This window comes from Scomber scombrus, chromosome 5 (genome assembly GCF_963691925.1).
Source record: "Scomber scombrus chromosome 5, fScoSco1.1, whole genome shotgun sequence".
NCBI classification, from domain to species: domain Eukaryota; kingdom Metazoa; phylum Chordata; class Actinopteri; order Scombriformes; family Scombridae; genus Scomber; species Scomber scombrus.
The window spans coordinates 2655141-2681005 of record NC_084974.1 but is presented as its reverse complement, the minus strand read 5'-3'; the positions used below and the strand labels follow the sequence as shown (position 1 = coordinate 2681005).

Sequence of the window (25865 nt, the reverse complement as noted above, 5' to 3'; positions counted from 1 at the left end):
TATTTCTACTTGAGCTTCACAACCGATCAGTACTTCTTTCCATAACAGCGGAACCTGTTTAGAGATGTTAAAACTGAAATTTTAATTTGTGTGGCCATATGTGGGTGAAACAAGAAGGGTTTCAGTCAGAATCAATAGAATCAAGACAGCGGAGTGAATGAGAAAACACACACACTCACGCACAATAACACACACTGGAGTTGGACCCACTGGTTGAGGAATTTCTCTGAGCCCTCGGGAGGAGGAGACGGGGACAGACAGAACACAATTAGCAGAGGCTTGTCACAACTTTGGACCTCTAAGTGTGTTTCTAAACCGCGTGTGTGTGTGTGTGTGTGTGTGTGTGTGTGTGTGTGTGCGTGCGCGAGTGTGTGCGTATATCTGAGCAGAGTGTGTGACACTTGCCCTCCCGCACAGCTCATTTATTGGATTAGTGCAAGACTGACCAGTGGGGATGAGGCTGGCCGGCGCCAGGGCCCGCTCTGAGGCTCCTCAGCCTAGTTAGCTGTGATGCTAAGCTAACCTCCCACTCCCTGCACCTTGGGGGGGAAGCGCCAGGGCCGTAGGGGGGAAAGGGTGCTTGTTACTGGGGCCGAGGTACCATGCTATCAGGCCTCTCCTGGAGGGGAGGAGAGGGAGGAGGGGGGGTAGGACAGACTAATTATAAGGGAAAGCCCCAATTACAAGCAGGGGAAGACAGGGATTGGGGGGGTACTGGAGGGAAGGATGGAAACGCTAGAGTGTAAGCCAGGCGTGGAAATGCCACGACTAGCTGCCAGTGACAACATCTCCATCACACACCCACCCAAACACACACAATACACACACACACACACACACACACGCACACACGCACACACCAGACAGCGTACCTTCTGAGGTGCCGCCTGTCTCCCTTTCTTGTCTCTGCCGAGGGATAATTGTATTAAGTGTGTTTGTTAGCCCAGTGGCTGACGGCATGCCCGCACCCACATACACGCACAACCAGACACACACACATACACACACCCGTGGGCGCACACAGTCAAATATACAAACATACACACACACACACACACACACACACACACAGAGCCAGGTGGAGCGTCTAAAAGCATAGCCTTTAGATGAAAGGCTGCGGGAGTTTTAATAGAGTCTCAGCAACACAGGGCAGAGCTGCTGTTGATGGCTGGTACTCGCACACATAATATGCACGCACGCATACACGCACGCACACACAAACACAACCAAAGGCTTTAAATGCAACCTATAAGTGTGAGTGCGTCTCTTCTACCCCAGATCCCAGGTATATACAGTGAGATGATTAGCATCACCCACACAGACATGCATATAGACTCACACACTTATAGACACACATGCAAGCTCACACACATACATCCATACGTACAAAAAAAACCGGATGACCTCATACTGTATGGCTGACCAGTTCTCCCATACACTACTTTCATTAGAAACACATGTTCTGTGTGTACATGTGTGTTCAGTGTGCAGCGGGCTCTCTGACTACGTGTTATGCTTCTGAATACATTTCCGGCCTCAACCAAATACCACTCTAGTATTTTAACACAATCTCAGACACTGTATATACACACATGGACACACAAACACACACATATACACATACAAATGTACAAATCAGGCCTCCAGCTTGCCTTTCAGATTTGATCCTCACTCATCAGGGCAATGGTAGTAAAGTCGTGTTGCAGTTTATTTTCTGAGCTCAAGGTTTTGAATTCAACTTGGCACAGGTAGAATGAAGAAGAGGTTAGGGTTGCATGCACTAAAACATGAATGTGTTGCTACACAGAGTGAGTCACATCCACACATTTGTGGGTTTTGCCATGGGTTATTCTGTCAATAATAATAACATGGCACTCACTAAATTAATGGGGAAAATACCGTATTACCCACACTTGAGGAGTCGCAATATTTCTAAGGCTTCAGCTGCTGCTTGTACCTGAATTATTCTTATGACAGAATGTATATTTTCATAGTACTTATAGTCTGGAGTAGTTCTACATAGCAGCTGAACAATGGTGGTTAAAGTTAAACAAACCACTGATTTTTGGGTTATTTGGAACAGAAAAAAAATGCAAACTGTGAAATTATTATCTAAACTGTCAAATAGCCCACGTCCTCAGAACAGTGATGGGCTGTGAAGACGGTTCAAGTGACAAAACCAAAATGACAAAAGACACAGCTGTAAAATGATGAATGATACATTACTTTTCACATTACAAACATAATTTGCAGTTAAAAAGCAGAAAACAATATACAAAAAATATGCAATTATGTGCATACTGATATGTATGAGCCAATGGGGTATCTACCAAGAGGGGTTGGGTATATAGTGATGTGATTTCAGTGCAATCATTAGCCCAGACAAGCAGGGAGGCAAGGGGAGTATCCAATAAATGACATTGGTAACACCATAAACACTAAAAATAAAAATACACAAGTCAGTAAGTTATGTTAATGTTGATAACAAAGTAAGCTGGTAAAGTAAAACTCTAATGCACATGCTCATTTGTATGGTACATGGTACATTTACTAGTCTATTTGACCACTCAAAGCACTTTTACACTACATGTTACATTCACACATCGTTGGCCCAGCCATCAGGAGCAAATCGGGGTTAAGTATCATGCCCAAGGACACATGGACCAAACCAGAACCAAACCTTGGTGGACGACCGCTCTACCTCCTGAGCCACAGCCAGAACTTACTTGAGAATGACTGGGTTGCCATCTTGGAACATGGTATCCATGGTATCTCTCACTACCATCCATCACAGTTTAAAGGTTCCACTTTGACCTACAGTACTCATTGTAGTTGTGCCTAATACACAATGAAGGGTAATTACTGATATTTTGAGCCCACTCAGATTTGGTTTCACCTCTAAATTAAGCCATAGGTAATTTGGCTTGTTTAACTGTCTGGGTTGAGTCCAAGTTATCATAACTGCTAGAAATGGTGGTAAGAACTGTGAAAATAAGAAGCCAAAACTATCCCTTAAAGCAGAATAGGACTAAAAGGGGTTCTTCATGAGAATATAGACTGCTTTTTTTGGACTGATGCTGATAATTACTAATATTTAATGTCTTGCGGACGTTTCCACGTTCCATTTCCTACATTCTGACAATGTTAAAGCATTGTGCTCCACCCTTAATTTTACACTTATCAGCTTCGAAAACCATTTTCAGGCTGTTGGACACAAACTGTGCACTGAAACCAAGGATACGACAGCTACATTATCAATCAAGCAGACGGGTGCAGATCGTATCTTTAACAACAGGCCGGCGCTGGTGCCAGAAATTGGTTCAAACCATCAAGCTTCATGTCTAGACTGTGCAGACTGTGTTACTGAGACGACCGGGCAAAGAAAAGCTAATGAAAAGAAAGAGAGGCAGACAAAAAAGAGAGGGAGGGAGGGATGGAGAGGAGAGAGAGAGAGAGAGAGAGCTGTTCACATCTGGAGTCTTTCCTCTTGTCATCAGATAGATGGATGTTAACTTCCAGCGCTGTGGAAATAACAGCTTCCTGTGTTGCCGATAACAACGATGGAGAGACTTACAGGGATTGAGATGGGAGAATGAGACAGAAGCAGAGAGAGAGGGGGGTGAAGAGAGAGAGAGAGCGAGAGAGAGGGGGGGGGGGGGGGGGGTTATTAAAAAATTGAAAAAGGAAAAACAAAAGCAGGAGAGATAAGAAAAAGGGAAACATAAGAGCGGTTAGCTATCAAAGTTGCAACACAGACAAAAAAAAAAGGCAAACGGTTTATCAAAGCAGCACACTACCTTCTACCCTTCAGACACACACCACCACTGTCTAAACACGCCTGACAAATCTATAGAAACAGCAAGAAAAGGACAGCTCCGTCTAAGAAAGCTGTCACTTTGCCTCTGTTGGAAAAGATGCAAGGCTCTGCAGCCAAAACATGCTAACGTGAGCTAGTCCTGCCACTACCGCTACACATCAGCCAGAGCCCAGATATATATATGTGTGTGTGTGTGTGTGTGTGTGTGTGTGACACAGAGAGAGACCGAGGTGTGCGTTTCCTGTCTCGACCTCTCAATCTCCTTTTTTTTTCTCCATCTCCATCTCTTCTTTCTCTACAGATGATGTTTTTCTGTTGGTTTTTTTTGCTGATGTGCACCTCCCTCCGTGGCCTCCTTCCCGTTTTTTTTTTTTTTTTTTTTTTCCTGCTTTGTTTTCCTGTCTCCTCTTTTAAAACACTAGTGAGTCAGAAAACACATCTGTAATATATTTGGGCAGAAAGTGCAAATGGAACAAGACGCATTTAAGCAAATAGGGAGAACACGACTAAAATACCCTCATCTCAAATGGAAACTTTGATTTTTTAATTTATTTATTTATATTTTGATCAATGTTTTCGGCCAGGGAGAAGTAAAATTACACACAAAATATCTTCCTGGCATTCAATTAAAAAGGAGTTTTAAAAAGTATAAAGCAGTTGGAGTAAAACATAGTGAATTGTTTAAAGGGAAATATAAAAAGGTTGAAGTTTACAAGAAAATGTAAATATGACAAAACAGGCCTATGTTTAATATATGATGTATGTTTTATAGAGCGTTTTGTTTTCTAAAATGGAAGATGGATCATGTTAAAATGTTGAAATGTGCCATGCATACATAAAAGGAGTAAATTGCAAACCCCGTTTTCTCTTGAAATTCTTTATTTTCCCCCACAGGCCAATAACAACAGTTACATTTTTGAGGGGATTCCTCCTACGCACACAGTTGTTTGAAATCAACTAAATGACACATCCAGCCCCAGTAACACAGAGGTGACTAATTTCATCTACGTGGTGCTCTCCACTTTGAAAAATAATAAACAGCTGCGTGTCTTCCCAGAAGTAGTGCTCCTGGATACAAAGAAACGTCACATTTTGCCAATAGAACGTAGTTCCAGTAAGAAATGTTCAACACTTTCTTTGGAAACAGACATTTTTAGATGCAATGTATTCAAGTTCTTCATATCAGGGTGGAAATCTAGTTTCATTTAGCTGAACTGACTCAGCTGATATCACTGTCTCACTTTTACAGCTACAGTGAAGATGGTATCAGATGAAACCAGAAGACCAGGGGCATCTGCTGTAACAACCGTGTCATGATAGTTTGTCAGGAAGGGGGCTCAAAAGGTGTACCCTGACCTCTGACCTCAAGATACCTGAATGAAAATGGGTTCTATCGGCGTCCACGAGTATAAATGTGTCATTTTTGCATATTCTAAAACTAACTCATTTATTTGAATATTTCTGCACACTTGGGTCTCTAAAGCGTTGGAATTGCATACATTTGGTATGAGTGGATTCAATAAACCCACTTGTATTTATGTGTGATGAAGTTAGTCCCCATAGTAACCATTTCACTGTAGTGAGACCATTTTTGAAACTTGACCTCAATGTATAAAATGATCTATTGTGACCTCAATGATAATCACAGCTTCATGAACCTTTACAACCACTAACTAGAGACCTGGAGCATTCAGAGGATGTATGGCTGTATTGACAATAAGAGGGTTTCTAAGCAATTTCTACAACAGAAGACTTTGCTGTCCAGTTGCTATAAATACCATTCTTACAGATACCAAATCACACTATCAATTATTTTATCTATTATACTAGAATCGATTGTGGTTTTGGTGTCTTCAAGTGGTATTTTGGAGGGATTTTTGACCATTTTTGATCAACTTTTAAGTGAAATATGGTTAAATTTGGCAAGAAATCGATTTAACAAATGTTTTCAATCCACAAATTACCACAGCAACTTATGACACATGACTGAGTATGAGAATGTCCATAATAAATACTTCTATCATGATGCACTGAGGCCTTATACACTCTAAACCTTAACAATTTGAATAAGTGCCTAACCAAAACCTCATGTTTATTAATGAAACGTTGACACACAGTACTGAACTGCATCTTAAATGAATCTTTAGGTTCTCGCTTTTCAAATGATACATATCACTTCTATGTGGCAGATAATGTTGACCTATCTCGCCCCTAAAGATCCCCTAACCTCCACCCAGAAAAAAAGAGGGGTGGAAGAGGTTAATAAAAAGGAAGAAAATGAATGCTTACCAATCTAACAGTGATGAGAGGAAAGGGAACTTGTGAGTGCCACTTTTGATACACATCCACAATCAAACACAGACTCTCTCTTTCCCTCTCTCTCACACAAACACACACACACACACACACAAACACACACACACAGGGTGAGAGACAGACAGGAAGTTCGGGGAGGAATTCCCAAGCGGACATTTCTCACGTTCCTGCAGTGATTGGAAACACACTCCAGTAAAATGGCGGGAGGACATAATTTCCAGGTGAGGAGAGAAAGGCTGTAACCTCTTCCCCTCTCCCTCCATCTCCCCCAACCCCAGCACAAACAATATCCTCCTTGATATTATCCCTCTGCAGCTCACACACACACACACACACACACACACACACACACACACACACACACACACACACACACACACACACACACACACACACACACACACACACACACACACACACACACACACACACACACACACACACACACACACACACACACACACTGTTGTCACCTGGAGGGGGTTGGTCTTTAGCCGGCGAGCATCAATACACAAAGGCTGCTTCTGTGGTTCGGCGGGAGCAGGTGAGCAGATAGTATCTACGTAAATGTGCGCTCACACACACACAAACTAAGACACACACACACAAACTTTAATACACGTATGCATGCACACACTTAGACGATGAGAAAGACACACACACACACCTGCTGAGGAAATGAGCCTGCAGTAGGCCTCCACCTGGTCAGCCCCGAGGTGACACAGAGAAAAACAAAAGGAAGGAAAGAGGCGATGAAGATAAAGAAAGAAAGGAGTTTCAAAAAGGAGTTTTTTTTGAAAGCGAGTGGTGAGGTTTTTTGTTTATTTTTCAGCCGAAGCATTAAATATATTTCTTGATAAAAAGATAAGTAAATAAAAAAAGTCAATGTGTCCCTCTTGAAAACCCTCTGAAACAGCCTACAGGCTTCAACTCATAATTGAATCAGTGCAACACATCCATCATGTGTCAGTGATTGAACATGACACATGACTTCAAAATAAGAGTCAGTTCCCAGGCTTGTTCAATGAGTACAATAGTTTCCATCATCATGACACACTAGTGTTGGACTTTCCATGTTTACATGATGTTTGAACATCAGTGTTTAGTGTGCTACCATCACAACAGTTTCAGTTATGAGTGCTGCTGCTAATATTTCACAGGATCATTAATATCAATGAGCTGATAATGATTTTCACTCACATACTGGAACCGTTTTGAGTCGTCCTCCCACTCCTCATTCTATAAAGGATGTCTAAGTGAAAGGTACTGATATAAGACCGGTGTATCTGTGTTAAGGTATAAGGCAAGTGTGTAATGTGTGTTTGTAGTGAGTGTGTGGTCCAGTGAGAAGCTATCAATCTGGCATTAAATATACAGTACAGACTACAGTGTATCGTCTGTCCCGACTGCTAGAAGAGCGAAGAGTTAGCTCTGAAGTTAGGCGAACCTGACCAGACTCACTTAAGGTGGACTGATCTTAAAGGTGGACAAGCTATTCTCATAACTATTCTTGTACAACAACTTATAGGAGGAGAAATGGATATGATAGATCTGCAAATCCTGTGTAGGACACATAATGCCACTTTTTGTAAAACCTTGTTACACAATAATATAACAATAAAGCCCATCTACAAGGTGCTTTCTAAAACCTAATTTTAGGTCTCAGAGAAAAAATACAAGACAAAAACTTTTCTCTTTTTCTTCCTCCCAAACTTACATTGAGAAAATCTTGAGGATCATATGAACAGCTAAGAACTTCTCTTCCTTTAAAACAGAGTATGAAGAGAGTCATCATTTCACAGTTGCACTGAGACTCGGAGTGTGTGTGAGTGAGTGTGTGTGTGTGTGTGTGTGTGTGTGTGTGTGTGTGTGTGTGTGTGTGTGTGTGTGTGTGTGTGTGTGTGTGTGTGTGTGTGTGTGTGTGTGTGTGTGATGCAGAGATAGTCTGAACATCTGTGACATGAGTCAGATGCTGAGGGAGTCAGATGCATATGCTGTTGAGTGCATTCTCCTCTTCTGTCCTCTATTCATTTTTTACCACACTTGCCAGTGAGGCTCAGCCGCTTGCCATAATTATCTCTGTGTACGTGTGTGTGTGTGTGTGTGTGTGTGTGTGTGTGTGTGTGTGTGTGTGTGTGTGTGTGTGTAAGATGGTGATGCGATGCATTAGTCATTTCTGATGCTTAGGTGTAAAAAATCCCATTAGAGCAAGCGGGACGGCAGATCGATACCTTACGGGATCTGAAGCAATGCTGTGTGTGTGTGTGTGTGTGTGTGTGTGTGTGTGTGTGTGTGTGTGTGTGTGTGAGTGTGAGTGTGAGTGTGGAAGTGCTTTAACACCTCTCAGAGGTGGATTAGTGCGCGACAGCATGGAGACACTGTCAGAGAGGGTTAGTGTCAGAGAGAGGGAGAGAGGAAAGTGTAGAGTTGGAAAGAAGTGAAGAAAAAGAGGAGCAGATGGAAATAAGAAAAACAAGGAGGATGAAAAGAAAGAGATGCGTCACTCCTGATGACAATGTGTTGTGTTTGTCTCTGGTGATTTTGTGTGGAGGAAGAGAAGAGTAGGGAAAAAAAGGAAGGAAAAGAGCAGAAAAAGAATAAAAACAGATAGAGGAGAGGAGGGGGATGAAACTGCTTCAATATTAAAACACTAAAGAGACGTAGAAGCCTGTGAATTGAGCGGCGTGTTTTTGAAAGAGAAGGATGAAGGTCTTACTGCAGTTTTTACCTAATATACTACATTCCCCCACTTACTTAAAGGTCAGGCACAAACACACAGGTGTTTTCAGTTATGGCTGATTAGAAGTGATGGTGGGCAGAGCTGTGCTGGGAATCACACAAGGTCACCAAACTTAACAAGAATGATAGAGGTGAAACTCTAACAGCATAGTCCACACATGCACAGTACTGAGAAAAAGGTCTGAGCAGGAAAAATAGGTTAAAAAAAAGGACTTGAAATGATCTGTAGTGCTTTCATTGTAGAAATACATCCTGCCAATAAAGATAAAGTGTAAGATTACTTCACAGGGTTTGACTGAGCAGGAAAGCACATGGTTAAATAACTGCAGAGGGAGCTGAGTTAGCAGACATATGTATATCTGATCTCCCATAGGTGATGCTTAGAGTCTGATCTGATACAAATCCATTTTTAAAAAACAGTTTGTTATTATTATTTTTTTTAATTTACTGACCCCAATCCAAGACAACATGGGGTCCATGTATCCATCACACCCAATTCATGTTCAGGGCTCCGATGGCTAACATTTTATATTATTTATATTGATCTAGTGCTGCAGCTAATTATAATCTTTATAATTAATTATTTTATCAATCAGTTACTCCGCAACATGTCATAGAATACTGACATACCATGGCTTCAAACAGCAGTGGTGTCTTCATTAGTAATGATTGTTTTAATGATGATGATGTTTTGCTTGATGAATGACAATAAATCAATTATTTAATTAATCGTCAAATAATTTTTCTAGTGATGGACTGATTGATTTTTTTGGGGCTATTTCATTGAGAGTTCAAACTGCACATGTTGGAAGATGAGACTTGTTTGCTCTTGTGTATCAGAGTGTGTGTTTGTGTGTGTTTGTGTGTGTTTGTGTGTGTGTGTGTATGTGTGTGTGTGTTTGTGTGTGTGTGTGTGTGTGTGTGTGTGTGTGTGTGTGTGTGTGTGTTTGAGAGGTCAGTGTACGGTTATTCTCAACTCCCCCCCCCCCCCCCCCCCCCCCTTGACCTATATGAGGTCATGGGAATAAAAGGGTGGCACTAACAGAAAGCCCCCCCATCCACCCACCCCTCCTAACTCTCAATGGGACACACCACTGCATAACATGCTCTATACATGGACATGTTTGTATGTTTATGTGTATGTGTGTGTGTGTGTGTGTGTGTGTGTGTGTGTGTGTGTGTGTGTGTGTGTGTGTGTGTGTGTGTGTGTGTGTGTGTGTTAGAGAGAGAGTGTTTTCACACTGGAGATGAGCATGAAACATCATCATGATCCTCTGTCTCTGTAACTGGTACGTACACACACACACACACACACACACACACACACACACACACACACACACACACACACACACACACACACACACACACACACACACACACACACACACACACACACACACACACACACACACACACACACACACACTCTTTCCTCTCATTTGCAGTTAAAAATACATGCATCTATATTCCTCTACAATATTATGACTGTTATACGCAATTATGAAATCACTGGGAAACAGAAAGACATGATTACACACTTACACACACTAACACTGCTTCTCTCACTTTTTCACACACACATACACACGTTAACACACACACACACACACTCCAGTGGGTAGTCGGCAGGGTGAACGCGTGGCAGATGCCCGACACATTGGTGTCCGTTCAGTCACTATAAAGAGCAGCTGCTCAGTCTTCACTGCCCTCTGGCACTACTTACTGCACATACACACGCACATACACACGCACACACACACATACACACACACACACAGTCACATGGATGCACAGGCACACATTCACTTGCTGTATAACACTAATGCTGAAGGGCATTCCATCTCTCAGATTATAAGTGCGCAAACACAAAAAAACACACAAACAGAGAGAAAGAGAGAGAGAGAGAGAGTGAGAGAGAGTGAGAGTGAGAGTGAGAGAGAGATAAAGGCAGCACAAAAGCCTGATCAGCACTAACCCATATCAATCCATGTCACACCCTGATCTCTCTCAGTCACGCATACAGTCACCATAAATCCCTACATGTGGCTAAACCATTCCCGCCCTGTAGTCCCCAAAGCCTCAAACACACATACACACACACACACACGCAGGCAAACACACTTCCTGAACTCTTAAAACTGAGTGAACAATAAATCTTAGAGATGTTAGAGAGGAGATACACGGAGAGGAGATAGAAAATGGGAAAAAGAGGTGGAATGGAAAGAAGAGGAAGAAATGGTTAAGATGAGTTTGACGAGCTCTTCTTTTAGACTGTGGTCAGTGGTGAAACAATTAGTCAATCCATCGGGAGTGCGGGCCGTGTATTGATAAGGACTGTACTGTGACAGTTTTTATTATTAGAGGCCGAAAACTCTTCATTTTTACTTCTATTGAGATCTCCGTCTGGAATACACATCTCAAGCCCCCAGCAGATATCCGAGGAATTCCAGGACCAGCAGGTAAACCATACTTAAATGCGTCACTTGCTTCCTCTTTTTTTGTTTCTGCACCAGATCATTTTTCTCTTCCTGATAAGAGCTCTGTGGTTCCTTTCAGCTGATGGCTGGTGATGACAAAAACAAAAAAAAGAAGGTGCGACGGTGAGCTTAGAGATTGGCTGTTACGTCCTGTCACCAACTGACGGGTCACCAAACACACCCTGAGGCGATGGACAGGATGGGTGGAAGGGGAGGGGTGGGGCAAAGTGGCAGCAAGGTGACAAAGGTGCCTATTGATGAAAATAAAATCGGGAGCGGAGGAATGGAGAGGGAGGGCGGACGGGGGAGGTCACGGGAAATGAGGGTATTTGTCTTTAAGGAAGAGATCGGATGGCCGGGCATCTTTCTGGCCTGTGCGATCACTGTTGTCAGTGCGGCCACTATAGCACAAAAATACAAGGGCCCTTTATAAGGCTGGGAGGTAATTGTGGGGTATAGGTTACTGGGGGTATGTGTGTATTAGAAAAAAAAAAAAAAGAAGAAAGAAAGAAAAGGGAGACAGAATACCACAGCACAGGTGCCTGCTCTTTTAAACGGCTGCTCAGGTATGAAGGGGAGGAGGAAAGATGGCAGGACAAGTGTGTGTGTGTGTGTGTGTGTGTGTATGTGTATGTGTGTGTGTTTATGGGGGTGTAAGCTCTTTATCCTTTTTTATGCAGTCATTCATACCCTATCCATCCCCCTCTCTCTCTCTTTCTCTCTTTCTTTTTCTTTCTTCAGCCTCTGTGAGAACAATAACTCGGGGGGGAAAGCCCCTTCTCGCCTCAGGGTGGTGCTGATGGTGGTAAAGGGGTGGGTCACCGGGACAAGGGGGCACTGTGTTTGTGATGCTAACAGGTGCACACATACACACACACACACACACACATTCACACTTACATAAAAAAATGGTTTGACTAAGAGAAAAAAAAAAAAACATACTAGTGATTTTGTTTGCATGTTTTAAATATCAATCATCTATATACTACAGACTTTTAGGCTTACACTATATATTATTACAACTGTGTTCTACGTTATCATCATTCATCGTGTTTATAGAGCAGTAAACACCCAGGATGTCTACAGGAGGAGTTATAGTTGTTGACTAATAAATACATAAACACTTAAATCAAACTATACACAAATTCAGTCCATTTATCATTAAATGATCATAAAGTTTTAATGTATGGAAGTACTTTATTATTTTAATGTCATATTAATAAACAGCTGTTTCTTAAAGCTTCAATTATCATTTCACAACATTTATTGAAATGAATATTATAGTTATTACTTCATAACTCATATCATACTGTTGCTTCATATTAATTAGCACAAACAGACTGAATAGAGGATGTTATATAACTGAATGGGTGTTTTGGCTGCTAGCTGTTGCTATGCATGGCTTGCACATTACTTTGAGAATGCTGATGGTGCTCTTATTGTTGTGAAGTTGTTTGTGACTCTACTGTATTTTTTAACCCGGTGCTTCTTCCCGATTGGCTGCGGTTGAACATTTGATGACTGCAGAAATGTTGAACTAACCAATGAGATGAATGTCAATCAAATCATATGTGTGTCAGAACACGGAAGAATCTACGTGAAAGAGCACTGAAGCGGTGTAGGAGGCTCGTGGTGGAGCACCTTGTAAAGATATTAGATTTTTACACACACACACACACACACTCACACAGACACACACTGAAGGTAACTGAGCTGTGATAATGTGGGGATGTGGATGAGGCTAATGGCTGATAGCTGCTGATCCCACACTGATTAACTCACTGCTTTACAGGATGCTGCTAATGGACTGACACACACTGGACCCCGAGTCACAAGCTCAAACACTGAGTATACTCAAACATGTCTGCACGTACAAGTCGACCAATGAAAAGAGCTCACATCATCTGATATCAAACTTTTTTCTTTTTTTTTTAATGAAAGCTTCTGAAGTTAAAGTTTTCAAAGCATTCATTAAACCTGTGGAATATATACAGTTTAACTTAGAACGTTGAATATTCCAGATGCTTCTACTTGACCAGTCTAACTGTAACATACAGGCTAAAAACAAAGAGCAGTGCCAAAGTTCATCCGCTCTCTAAAGTGTCTTCAGCATGTTGTGATAAGCAGCTCCATCTCGTCCTGCCTGCTCTGCTCTGCCGCCAGCCAACACACTATCACTGATTCACCGCCGCAGATAAATCACACACACACACACACACACAGAGAGAGAGAGATGGAGACAAACAGCGAGGCCGAGACGTGGCGACAAAGACGGGGCCATGACGCTGAAGATGACAACAACAAAAACAACAAAATGGCTGACGCTTACAGACGCTGTTTTGTTGTTATTTCCTGTTGTGAAGCAGGGTGGCTTTCTTTGCAGAGTCAAAACACACACTACAGTACAGCGCTAGAGGGATTGAGAGATTTATCAGCGTGCATACACACACACACGCGCACACACACACACACAAACACACAAGCAGGTAAGATTAAATACTCTTTCTTTTCAGTCTTGCTGTGTTATCTCTCTTTCAGGTCTGTCTCCTTTTCTTTCTTTCTTGATATGACCTCCTGGGCCACAAAATGCCACTGTGTAGTCTAGCTGGGATTGAAGCACACACACATACACACACGCACACACGCACACACACACACACACCCCACAGCAAGGCTTGGGGGTTCAGATGAGAGGTATTGATAACAGCTACACATTGATCCCGTATATTGCGGCTGGTGGAGAGTAAGACAGGAGCGTTGCGACTAGCTCCTCTGTCCCCTCCGTACAGACAGATCTGCTGAGTCAAGCAGGCACGACTGGAAGCACTGTATGACATACAGTGTGCTCGAGCGTGCGTGCGTGCGTGTGTGTGAGTGTGTGTGTCCCTTGCAGACGGCGTCCCATCACCTCGGGGAAGGCAGAGATAAGCAGAGTGTATGGGCTGAGATAAGATGGGAGCAGACACTGGGGAGACTGACTGACTGTAAGTGAGTCACTGTAGGGAGAAGTGCAGTTTTATGGCCTGGCTGGGCCTGAGGACTGAAGGAAACACTTTTATTCTAACAGTTATGGCTGGAGACAAGGACTCAGGCTGTTCTATCAGAAAATGTACACATTACATACAGTACAAGTGTCAGTGTGCACTGTTTTAGCAGTGTGTGTGTGTCTATGAAGGTGCATGTGAAACCCCACTTTACATGTGATAAATAAACAGGATTTATGTGTTTTATCATTTTACCTGTGAGGCAAGACATCACATGAGAATGTAATTGTGTTTTTATAAGTGACATACATTTCACTTATAACATCACATGTGAAATGTGTCATATATTATATACTATATATTTTTTAAACTTTAACACTTTGTGATAAATGAACATGATATAAGTGGCATTTTACCTGTGACATAAATATCACAAATGTCTATAGTCGAATTCAGACATGTGGTTTATTATATGTGGAACAGCACACATGGTTTTCAGACACTTCACACCCAGACTATAATATTTCACATGTGAAAATAAGCATTTACTTTTCCTTGGTTATGTAAGGGAAACCAACAATGTGGACTGATATATTATGTGGCTGACATATGGTGTGATATAGTATGTACAGTTGTATAGATGTAGAGATTTGATCTGTGTTCACCTTCTATGTTAAGGATATGATGCAATTTGAGTACATGTTATAAAATGAGTCAATGTTGTCACTATATTAAAAATAATAATCATATCAATATGTCATGATACAGTATATGATATACTGTATGTAAGAAAGATTAAAGGTGCCATATTGTAGAGAGGATGGTTTAAAGTTCTAGGTGATATATAAATACTGTGAAAGTATCAAAAGTCTCACTACATGAAAAAAGCTGTGATTTTAAATCCAGTTGTTTGGACTTCTGTAAGGTTGTGGTGTCACAACTCTACACTGGCTCTTCCGATGGGACACCCCACCCTTCCTAAAACAAACAAAATATGTGTGTCTATGTCATTTATCTATTTTGTGTGCATTGGTTTCATTTCAGCTCAGTAAGAGTCTACTGCATTTGCTGCCACTTATGGCGGTGCTAGTTTCTCTCCTCTTATTATTATACCCTGTGGTGGTTGTTATAATTTACCAGCGAGTTTACCCAGAGCCCTGGGTATACTTAGCTACAGTAGGCTACAATCCGTTACCTGTAGTTAGCCTGGCCTCGCATCAATCAGACAATAGTCAATCAGAAGAGTTGGTCACGAGATACACACAGCACCCGGTTCTTGCTAGAGCTCCAGAGAGAAGCTTGAAAAAAAGAGTTTTGTTTTTTGGTACTTAAAAACACAAAGATATTTTAATGTATGTGAAAACTTCAAATAAAACACTGGAAAATGTGTCAAATATGGGACCATTAAATATTAAATATACACAGTTCTGATGTCTACATTCTCAGCCATCATGGTATGATTAGTAACATACAAATAGAAAGGACTAAATATTGGCACTAAACCTGTCACTGCTGTTATCAACTATCAGTTCAACCTAAAGGACAACATCATGTTTAGAAATGAAAAACTATGTCAACTATCAAAGTGAAAGTTGTATTGATTGTCTGCAACGTCAGCCCCCCAAAAAAAGGAAAATGCTGCCATTGGCCTTTAAAGCTCATATTGGCAAGTTCTGCCACACACAGGCGTGTTATTCTGAGGGTGAGACAAAAGTGATGTGTGGGTGTGATAAGAGGCGGCGCCATGGCAGTGGCAGGACACAACACTCAACCCTCCCAACGCACACACACTGATAAGCATCACCTCCATCCCTCGGCCTGGCTCTGTCCTTCTTTCTCTCTCTCTGCTCTGAATGATGTTAGAGGAGAAACTGAAAACACAGGGGACACACTGGCTGGAGACAGAGGAAGCACATATATGATACCGGGCAGACAGAAGACGAGAGATGAATGCGGAAAAGAAAGAGAGAGGAGCAGACGCTAGGAGTGCTGTAAGTTTAACAAGTACAGGTGGAAGGAAGAGTTTATCCAACTGTTCCGTACAACAACTTCACTTAAAAGTCAGCGGAGCCTTTCCAACCAAACAACTTCTACAAGACCTCATATATTTTCAACCAATAAAAAAGTCAGGCTGCAAATATCTATATATTTAGAAAATAAAGTGGCCAAGAGCTGATTTCATATCTACATATTTCACAATTGGCAAAATATTTTAAACAATTATGGGAATTATGTTCTAAACAGCTTTAATCACATATTTAATCAAATATTTACAAAGTCACTGCAGGGTTTTCATAGGGAAAAAATATATACATGCTACCAGTCAGTATATGTCATGTTTAAATATACATGAATAATAATACAAAATAAATAAATAAGTAAATAAAGACAAAACACAACAAAACAAACAATGTAAACAATGTTTCCCAAAGCATGTTTCTGGTGATTTATATGGAATCTAGAGAGTGCCAAAAATGTCTAATTAAAATAAAAATATTTGTATTTATTTAAATATATATATATTTGTATATTTAAATAACTATAACTAAATTACTATAATGTATTTACTGTATGAGCTAACCCTAACCTTTGATGATAAACTCCTTTAAGGACAATAAGGGAAGATAATACATAACTGTCAAATATAATTAACTTTCTTCATTTAAAAAAAAAAAAAATAAATTATTTTTAGTTGTTATATCTTTTAGATATATTTTCTTAGATACTACAGTTAACTTTTACTGGCACTTATTGCACATCAAGTATTTTATCATAGTGTCTTACATATATATATATATATATATATATATATATACATACATTTGTTTTATTAGTAAAACTTTTGGCTATTTTTAGTAATACATTTTTTGTTCTTTGCTTTGGATAGTCAGAGATGTGTTTCTATGTGATGTTACATGTGGCTGTAGCTGCTGTTAACCAAGTTAATTTCCTGTGAAGGATCAATAAAGCATCTATTTAATTGATCAGATTCAAACACTTAAACAGACAGGAAGTCACTCCAGTGTCACACTCTGGTTTCCATACACAAAACTTTCAACCCAAATGGAAAAAAATAACAAATATATGATGTATTTGTGTGAAACTTTAACAGAGTGTAATCAATCAATTCAGAAATAAATATTATATATAAAAACCAAACTGTGTAAAATGTATCATATTAGAGGAGGATGGATGACAGAGACTGTGTTTCAAAATAAAATTGTGGTAAATGAATGATGGTCAAACCGTATCTGTGTTTATCTGTTTACAGCTGTGTGCAGCAGCAAAGCACTTCTCGGCATGTGTGTGTTGAGAAAGCAAAGAAAGGTGGAGAAGCAAAAACAAAACATTTATCAGATATGTGAAAGTATTTGTGAAACGAGCTGCAAATGTTTTGACACGTGGGTGAAAAAGGCTGAGGAGTGGCTATCTGTCAGTGAGCGAGCACATCAGATGAATGAAGTCTCTGTCACAAGACGCTGCAGATAATGCCACAGACGCCACACTCACTTCTCTATATCTTCTATCAAACAAAAGGCAACAGGATATAATGTCATGCAATAAGTGATGATTTCCTTGCCCGGTCAGGCTGTAAATACCCAGCATACTGCGCGCGCACACGCACACACACACACACTTACAAGACAGATGTAACAGCATTATACCTTGAGAGAAAACAACATATTTTAAAGGGGAAATCCTCTCATCTGTGTGTGATTGGATTAGTTTAACATTATAACCAGATTAAAGGAGACATGTAGAGTGCCATACTATCAAATCCATCCTCTGCAATGGCCGATAGACCTTACAGACCTATTCAGACTAATACAGTAGATCTTATTACAGAATAAGGGCATAGCACACATAACAGCAGGTTGGACCAAAAATAAATAAATAAATAAATAAAAAAAAAAAAAAAAAAGGGGGGGGGGGCTACGTGTGTGATGGGGCATCCTCATGTCTGTGTGGAGGGGGGAGCAGGAGGAAGGAAAGGTGGTGAATGGTGTCAAAGGCCTGACTAATCTTAATCCACTTGAATGGAAGTGTGCCAGGGAGAGACAAAGGAAAGCAAATATCTTCACGAGGAAACTCATTCTGATTTCATTCCAACAATAACTGAAGTCATAGTAGTTAGAATAGTTATATACATGCACAGTATAGACATAAAAAATAATGGATTTGTGCTTTCTTTTCTCACATTATGTTTCTATGTAAAATGAAGTTTGTTAGAACATGTTTTATGGAGATGCAGATGTAGTGTTTGTATTAAAATGTGTATTAAGTCGTCAAAAACAGAAACAGCAAATTCATTGACAGCTCCTTTGTAAATATCAGGGACTGTACTGAGGCTTAACTGACCAACGGAACCACCTCCCCAAATCTTCATTTATATTCCTTTATAAATGAACTACTGGATTTAGTCTACACAGACAAGCAAGTGTTCCTCCATAGTAACTTTAGTCCTTCCAATCAGGAAGGTTAATGATACTTGAAGCAGAGTAGAGCTGCTACTCTAACTGTCCACTACAGTTATCATTTTAGTCAAGTTCATTAAACATTAAACAACAAGTTCATTATTCTAACCCTTAGGCTTTAATGATCAGTAAATATGGTTGATAGAGTTCTTCAATTTCAACGTGTTTGTAACTGGACATTATTGTAAATGAGGGCAACCTCTTTGAGTTTAAATAAAGGTTTGAATTATGAGGTATGTCATTTGACAACACCTGATCCATGTTAAATTAAAATGCAGAATGTGGATCTTTTTGTCTTCTATCTCTTCAAACAACTTCTGCAAGGCCTCTTATATTCTCCCATTAACAAGGTTCAACCAACACATTTCGAAGTGCAGGTTCAACATGTTGCAAATACATATTAGTTCAAAGGTTTGAATTATGCTGCATGTCATTTGACAATGCCTGATGAAAATCCCAGGGAGATCCATGTAGCTCTCTTAAACTAAATGCAGAATGTGGATCTTTTTGTCTGATTTTTGCTTTCAGTTTGTTTTTTTGATCAGCATTTGGCATCAGTTTTTTTGATAGTAGAAAGTGGAAGAGTAACTGTCTAGCAGAGAAAAATGAGCAAACAACACCAACTACACTTGCAACATGGAGTTAACTGATTTAGTGTGATATTTCATAATGTAGAATTGGGGTATACAGAAGATGTATGTAAGCATCACTCAAACATTAATATGAACCAAAGAGACAGCACCACAACAGAGACTGACAGTCTCAAAATGATGCAACAGTAATAAGAAGTAAATATGACAAAGAAAACAGAAACCCGTATGAATCAGCAGGAAACGAGACTTCTTCAGACAATGACAGACGTCAGTGAAGTAGATGCAGGAGAGTGAAACAGTAAAAAGGTGTATCACACAGAGCAGCACAGGTGGTGTAAGAAAGTAAGTAAAAAGAATTCAGTGAAGTCTCCTACCAGATCCCGGATCCATGATGTTGGACTGTCCTCGACGATCAGCCACCAGCCGTGATGAGCCGGGCATGCTGACTGGCTCTGAGCGCACCGGCTGGATCCTAAATACACATGAGAATACATATCCAGCCAGATATTAGGGCCTAAGACTGTTTTCAACTGGTCCCAAGAACTCATAGAAGCAGGTTTGGGTTATTGTTCCAGTGATTAAGTGTAAGGCTGCCTACAGGCAGAGAGGGATAATTATGGTGAAGTCTATGATTATAGGACTATAACTCTTATACATGCTCTTATTAGGTTAACGTTTGGGAAATTAGAGTTAACACCTCCTAATTCTCAGACTAAGTTTGTTTAATGTGTAGTTCTACAACAAGATCTAGGCCAGTGCAGCTCAACTTGTTGCTCCTGTAGGTACCTGAGACTGTGGAGGTCCAGGTCGTCCGTGTCGAAGTCCAAGAGAGGCTGCTGGACATCAGTGGGGCCTTGGGACTGAAGCACCGAGGAGGAGGATGAGATGACCGTGGTCTGACCTGAAGGGTGGATGGTCTTAAACTGAAACTGGGGGCCCATCCACAGGCGCCGGTGGGGCCCTGTATGGGTCACGATCTCCACCTGAGAACAGAAAGGTAGAGTATGGTGAAGACAGAGAAGAAGTGACAGTCTCCGACAAAACTCTGTTTAATTTTTTGGGCAGAAAAAGGATAGAAGTGGTGAATGATGGCTATCAGCAGGTTCAAATACAAAACATCTGTATGGCTGTTTAGATATGTCTAAACTCCACTAGTGATGCATCAGCAGGACGGAGCACTGGCAGCTTGTTTGGGGAGGAATCATCAGTGGGTTGGACATGGCGGTTTGGCATCGATGTGTGTGCTTATGGTGCTCAAACACCCCACACAGGATTCAGATGAACTCAGCTACATGACATCCAACTAAAAGCTCGCTGTGCTCTGACGACGATGTCAGAACTCGTCACTGTCGTGTGTGTTGGGAGAGCTGGTGGCATGACGGGGAGTCTTCCCGGAGGGTTAATAAGAAGTGTGATACTAGCAACGGTGTGGCAGCAAGGCTGAAGTGAGGCCTAGTGGGAGTCAAAGATGGCGCTGGCATGGCAGGCAGTCCACGGACGCCTGAGCTGAGTGGCACTAATGTTGGCTGAGAGTAGGAAGGCAAAGAGCTACGGAGTGGGTGACTCATAAACATCGGACTATCACTGCCTCCTCCGGTCTCCATCTCCTCTTCGCCTTCAATTCACTGACTAACCATTTCCTGCCTTAGACTCCCACTTTTCACTACTCTCCCACGCTAAGTCTGACTTCTCAACTCCCTGCAGCACTTAACACATCTCACTGTGTCTCACTGTTCACATTTCATTATCTTTATTCATGTACGTGTTCATCTCTCACCTCAGCCCATCTCTAAGCTCACAGTCCCTCTCTCTTCACTCCGGTTGCCAGGTGCCAACATCCCTGACAAGACTGAGCACTTGCGCTCCTAATTTCTGTGTGTGTCACTATTTATACACATATATATATGAACATACACATTTAGATCTATGTGGGCTGTCACAGCTGTGCAAATTAGGCCACAGAAGAAGGGAGGAGGATTGTCACTTTGTGTGTGTGTGTGTGTGTGTGTCTGTGTGTGTGTGTGTGTGTGTGTGCTTTGCCAGTTAACACCATCAATGTCACGCCTAGCCGCAGAGCTTAACAGTTGCCAGTGTGCTCTCTTTGCAGTGGGTTGGAAGGTCCAGATGTTACAGTCCAGTGGCAGCTCCCAACCCCCCGCCGCCTCACTTCCCTCGCTGTCTCGCCAGACAGAGATGATGACGTTAACTCTGCTTTGCCTTTACAGCCTACAGTATTATCCAATGTCAGTCTCAACACGATCATTTGTTCAAATGAGGATAGCAAATCAGAGTCTTCTATTCAAACATATACATGATATTGCACTCAACTGTACGGACAAAAAAGTGAGGTCTGACTTGTCAGGTGAACACCTGGCCAGTGGTTGCATGAAATGTCCGTTTCAGAAAGGTACAAATACAAAATTGTTGGAGTCATCCCCTTTCAGGTTCTACCATCGGATTGAGTTCCAGATGTTGGTATCCAAACTGAAAAGCACATATTCAATATATATTAAAACTGTATTACTTATTCTGATAGATTCACAGTCACAATTTGTTCTTAATGTTCTTAATCTCATGTCCTGTTAGTGTAGGCAACTGACACCAAAGGTCACTACAGTGGTGTATCTGTAAATTTAATATATCAGACATAATACCTAATATACGCAAAGACAGGTTCCAAATAAGGGAGACATCAACTATACGAAATATATTCGTTTTTTTCACCAGGCATCTCTTTCATCTTTTCCCTTTTACCACCACATAGCTTGTGTACTATCTTTATGACAGGACAAGTGTACAAGTTGAGTACCTTTCGGCTTAGTTCTGGTCATTCTGCTTAGGCATTAATTAGGAATCTTACAATGAATGAATTGCATTTAACAGAAGATTACCAACAGCTGTACTTCATATTTTTTTAACAGTGTCGCAATATTTTTTTTCCAAGCTAATTTAAAACCACGTATGGCCGTTTCACTCTCACTTGTTCTTCTTGTCTGTCTCCAATATTTGTAATAATTTTGTAATAAACTTTTGTCATTTTAAACAATGAGGAACATGAGAAAAAACCCATCAATAAATGTTTAGAAAGACAAAACGAAACATGCAACATAAAACATTTTACACATTGACAAGGAACAATCAATAATCTATAATTGAGGACAAAATGCACAGTTGCCTAGAGCACATTTGTATTCCATGAAATAATGCAATGGACTCCTGGAATCTTGAACAATTTAACCACCCACCCATGTCACACCCTCTCCATCACATCAAAACTGACCTCATGCCTCAGGTAATTTAGAGACCCGAGGCTGTCATTGCCTGACAGCTAGCAGAGCAGCAACTAACACTGATAGGCAGCAAATGGCACAATGCTGCAGCAAGCTGAAGCACTGACATGGAGGGTCACAAACCTCACATTTCATTAAGGGATGGCCGATCAATCCTAAATCCCAATCCAACGCCAAAATGTCCGCTGATAATCTAATGAAGGACACTGATATGCTATAATGAAATCCGCGAGGCAGTACTTAGCCTCTAATTCAATCTAGCCTATATGTATTTAGCATTTCTCAACCCAGCAGGCTGCATGTGATATGTTTGGAGGGACCGGAATAAAAACAAACTACTCTGATCCCATGTTTCATTTTGGTTGGCTCTTTTTATCCTAAATTCATTAATAGTTTGTTCAAGAGTTACCTCCAGAGCAGCTTGGGTTGTTGTTAGGATATGGAGACCTGTACTGTTACTGTTACATCTCCAACAACCACTAAAGCAAATGCATCACTACCACTGCTCTGACAGGAAGTCGCCAAAAATCCACCTTAGTGCAATGGATAGTTTTGCTCCTGGCAAACTATCATGGCAGATACGAACCGCGGCTTCTGCAAGCTAAGTGGGGTGCATTTTAGCCAATCAATTATGTATGCAGTGGAATTATTGATGGTGAAAGTGTAGTGGGTTACCTGCCGACAGCAGAGATGAGTGCTACGAGGGTTAACCAAGCTGAAAAGACCTGGATGCGTGTACCGGACATGATTTTTCTAACATGTCTCGACCAAATATTGTGAAAACTTTGCTACAACTCACGAAGATGTAATTGAAGTTAGTAATCTTATATGATTGAGCAATAGCCAAAGAAACAGAATAATAACTGTGTGCAAATGTAAAAGAACAAGATCATGTTCAAGTTAGAATGGCATGTCCCAACCACAAGGCAGTTATGTCCTCCCAAATTCTCAAAGTTAGAATTTAGGAGAATTGTTAAAATTGTGCCAAGTTCAATTATTCTATTGATTTACTATCAGCTAATAAAGCATCATGGCTAATGTGTTAGCAAACAGTTCCCTGACCTGAAGCAACAGAAACATTCTTTTGGAGTCGAATTTCTGTTCTGTTAAGTCAAACATTGGCTCTTGTTTTGTTTCTGTTTTGGTCACAAACTCTTGGAGGAAATATCTGTCTCTTAAGTTGCAAAATGCTATGCTATTAGCTAGTTGCTAACTGTACTTTTGTACTTAACTTGATATTTTGAGTGCTTAAGTGCATTCAACATGAGAAGCATGGACAAATGCAGTCCACTATGTGTACCCGGATGGTGCTCAAAACAGTCAAAAAGTTGAGTGTGGAAGTATGGACACTTCTCACCCTCAACGGTAGCCATCTTGGCTCTGTAGCGGAAAGGGAGGGACCACTTTTCAAACTGGAATGGCGGCAGAGGACGTTGTAACCAGAGCCTTAAATGGAATAAATCATCTTAAATGTTCTATCCTACCGCTCTGGTTGTAACTATGATTAACACTGATGTATCTTTATCACATAAAAGCCATCAGTAGGTTTATTGGGTTCATTTAGCAATCTGTAATGATTTGGTACCACAAACGATGACGCAAATGCTAACACTAGCTTGCTGACACTAGCTTGCTAACTAGCTAATCATCATTTCCAGTAGCCTATGTGGGCAACGGCCATGTTTGATTTAAGACAACGCTAACATGTCAAAATGTGCTCAGTACACAAGTAAATACATAGGGTACACATTGTACTAACAGAAGTCTGTGACAGGTAGCATCCAGTGGGTTAATCAATGATGACTTTTTAAAATTTTTTTATGTTGCTGAAAACAGATGCCTACTGTTGCTGGAAACAACACTAATGAGAAAGTTGTTGGCCCAGACCACCAAATGCAAAAGAGGCTTAAAAGCTAAAAAAGCTCTGTAGAGCTGAGGGGAGCTGCAGAGATAGGTGTAAAATTCTCTGTTTGTCAATGTGAATATAACAGTGAAACAATCCATTGTTTACATACAAATATTGATTAATGGAGTAAGCTCTAGCTCTAAACCTTTCCCTCAGGATGGAAGCAGGTCACCTTGAAAACTGAGTTGTTAAACTGGTTATAGTAGAAAAGAAGGAATGACGTCGAAAATCAAACGTGTTTAATGGGATTAGCGCATTTTTAGATAATTTCTCCTGGAAGGTTTCCATAGCATTGCACTTGATTGTAAATGTGAAAAGTGATGGATGAAATAGCTGCCTAAAGAATTAAAAAGTTCAAACTCTGTTTACTTCCTCACGTCCGCACAGCTGCTCAATCACTGAGAGAAAATGGTATGAATGTTGGACTCAGTTTCGTACACTTACAGAAAATTTCAGACGCAGTTTCCCCAATCCGGAAAGGAAACAGCAGATTTCCATATAAGGGACTTAAACTTCAAATCAATCACTACAAAAACACAACACAAGGCCCCGAGCCTTTTAGTGTAAGGAAAACAAAGATATAAAACGGGGCAATCACAGTTACAATCTCTCAAGCATTTTCTTCTACAGTTCAGTCCAGATAGCATCAGATTTCTTTCAGCAAATCAACACAGCCAGCTATGACTCAGACCACAACAACTGAACTGTAGGTGTCACGTCACTGATTGACAGATAATGTCTGTCATGTCTGATTGGCACAGACTAACTAAATGTCACTGTAATGCTGGTCAAGGTAAAGGTCTAACCTGAGAGAGCCACTCCTCGTCGTCCTGTCCGCTTTGGTCAGACGCCAGGCTGTCTGATGACTCGTGACGTGTGATTGGCCCTGGACTCCCCGGGGGCATTGCTGAGAGAACACACACAGATAAACACAAATAAATAAATAAAAAAAAAACAAATAACTATGCTGACATTGACATTTCCAAGCTGAAAATAGCCAATAATTCATAAAAGATCATCAAATTTGCCAATTCTCTCACAGAAAAGAATCTGTAGAATGAAAGCAACCATCGCCTTTAACATAATGATATTCTTGTAAAGGGGAAAAGCACCAACTTTATGAAATGTGACATTACAGCAGCTAGCAGAGAGGGCTATCAGTAAGTCAAATCTGAATCACATATTACCATTAACTATTTACCATTAACACATTTACAGCTTGTGAGAGAAAATGATAAGTGACAACTAGTTATTAAAGTGGGTTT

At 40.8% G+C, this 25865-nt stretch overlaps 1 protein-coding gene across 1 annotated transcript in view; it reads right to left on the bottom strand.

Annotated features, from left to right (window-relative positions):
* Positions 1-25865, bottom strand: part of bcas3 (BCAS3 microtubule associated cell migration factor) — a 363376-nt gene that overhangs the window by 210210 nt on the left and 127301 nt on the right. The window contains exons 20-22 of the mRNA XM_062419168.1: positions 25407-25507; positions 20191-20387; positions 19779-19876 (exon numbers count right to left, since the gene is read on the bottom strand). Of these exons, the coding sequence (XP_062275152.1) occupies positions 19779-19876; positions 20191-20387; positions 25407-25507 (396 nt within the window). The remainder of the gene's footprint in view (positions 1-19778; positions 19877-20190; positions 20388-25406; positions 25508-25865) is intronic.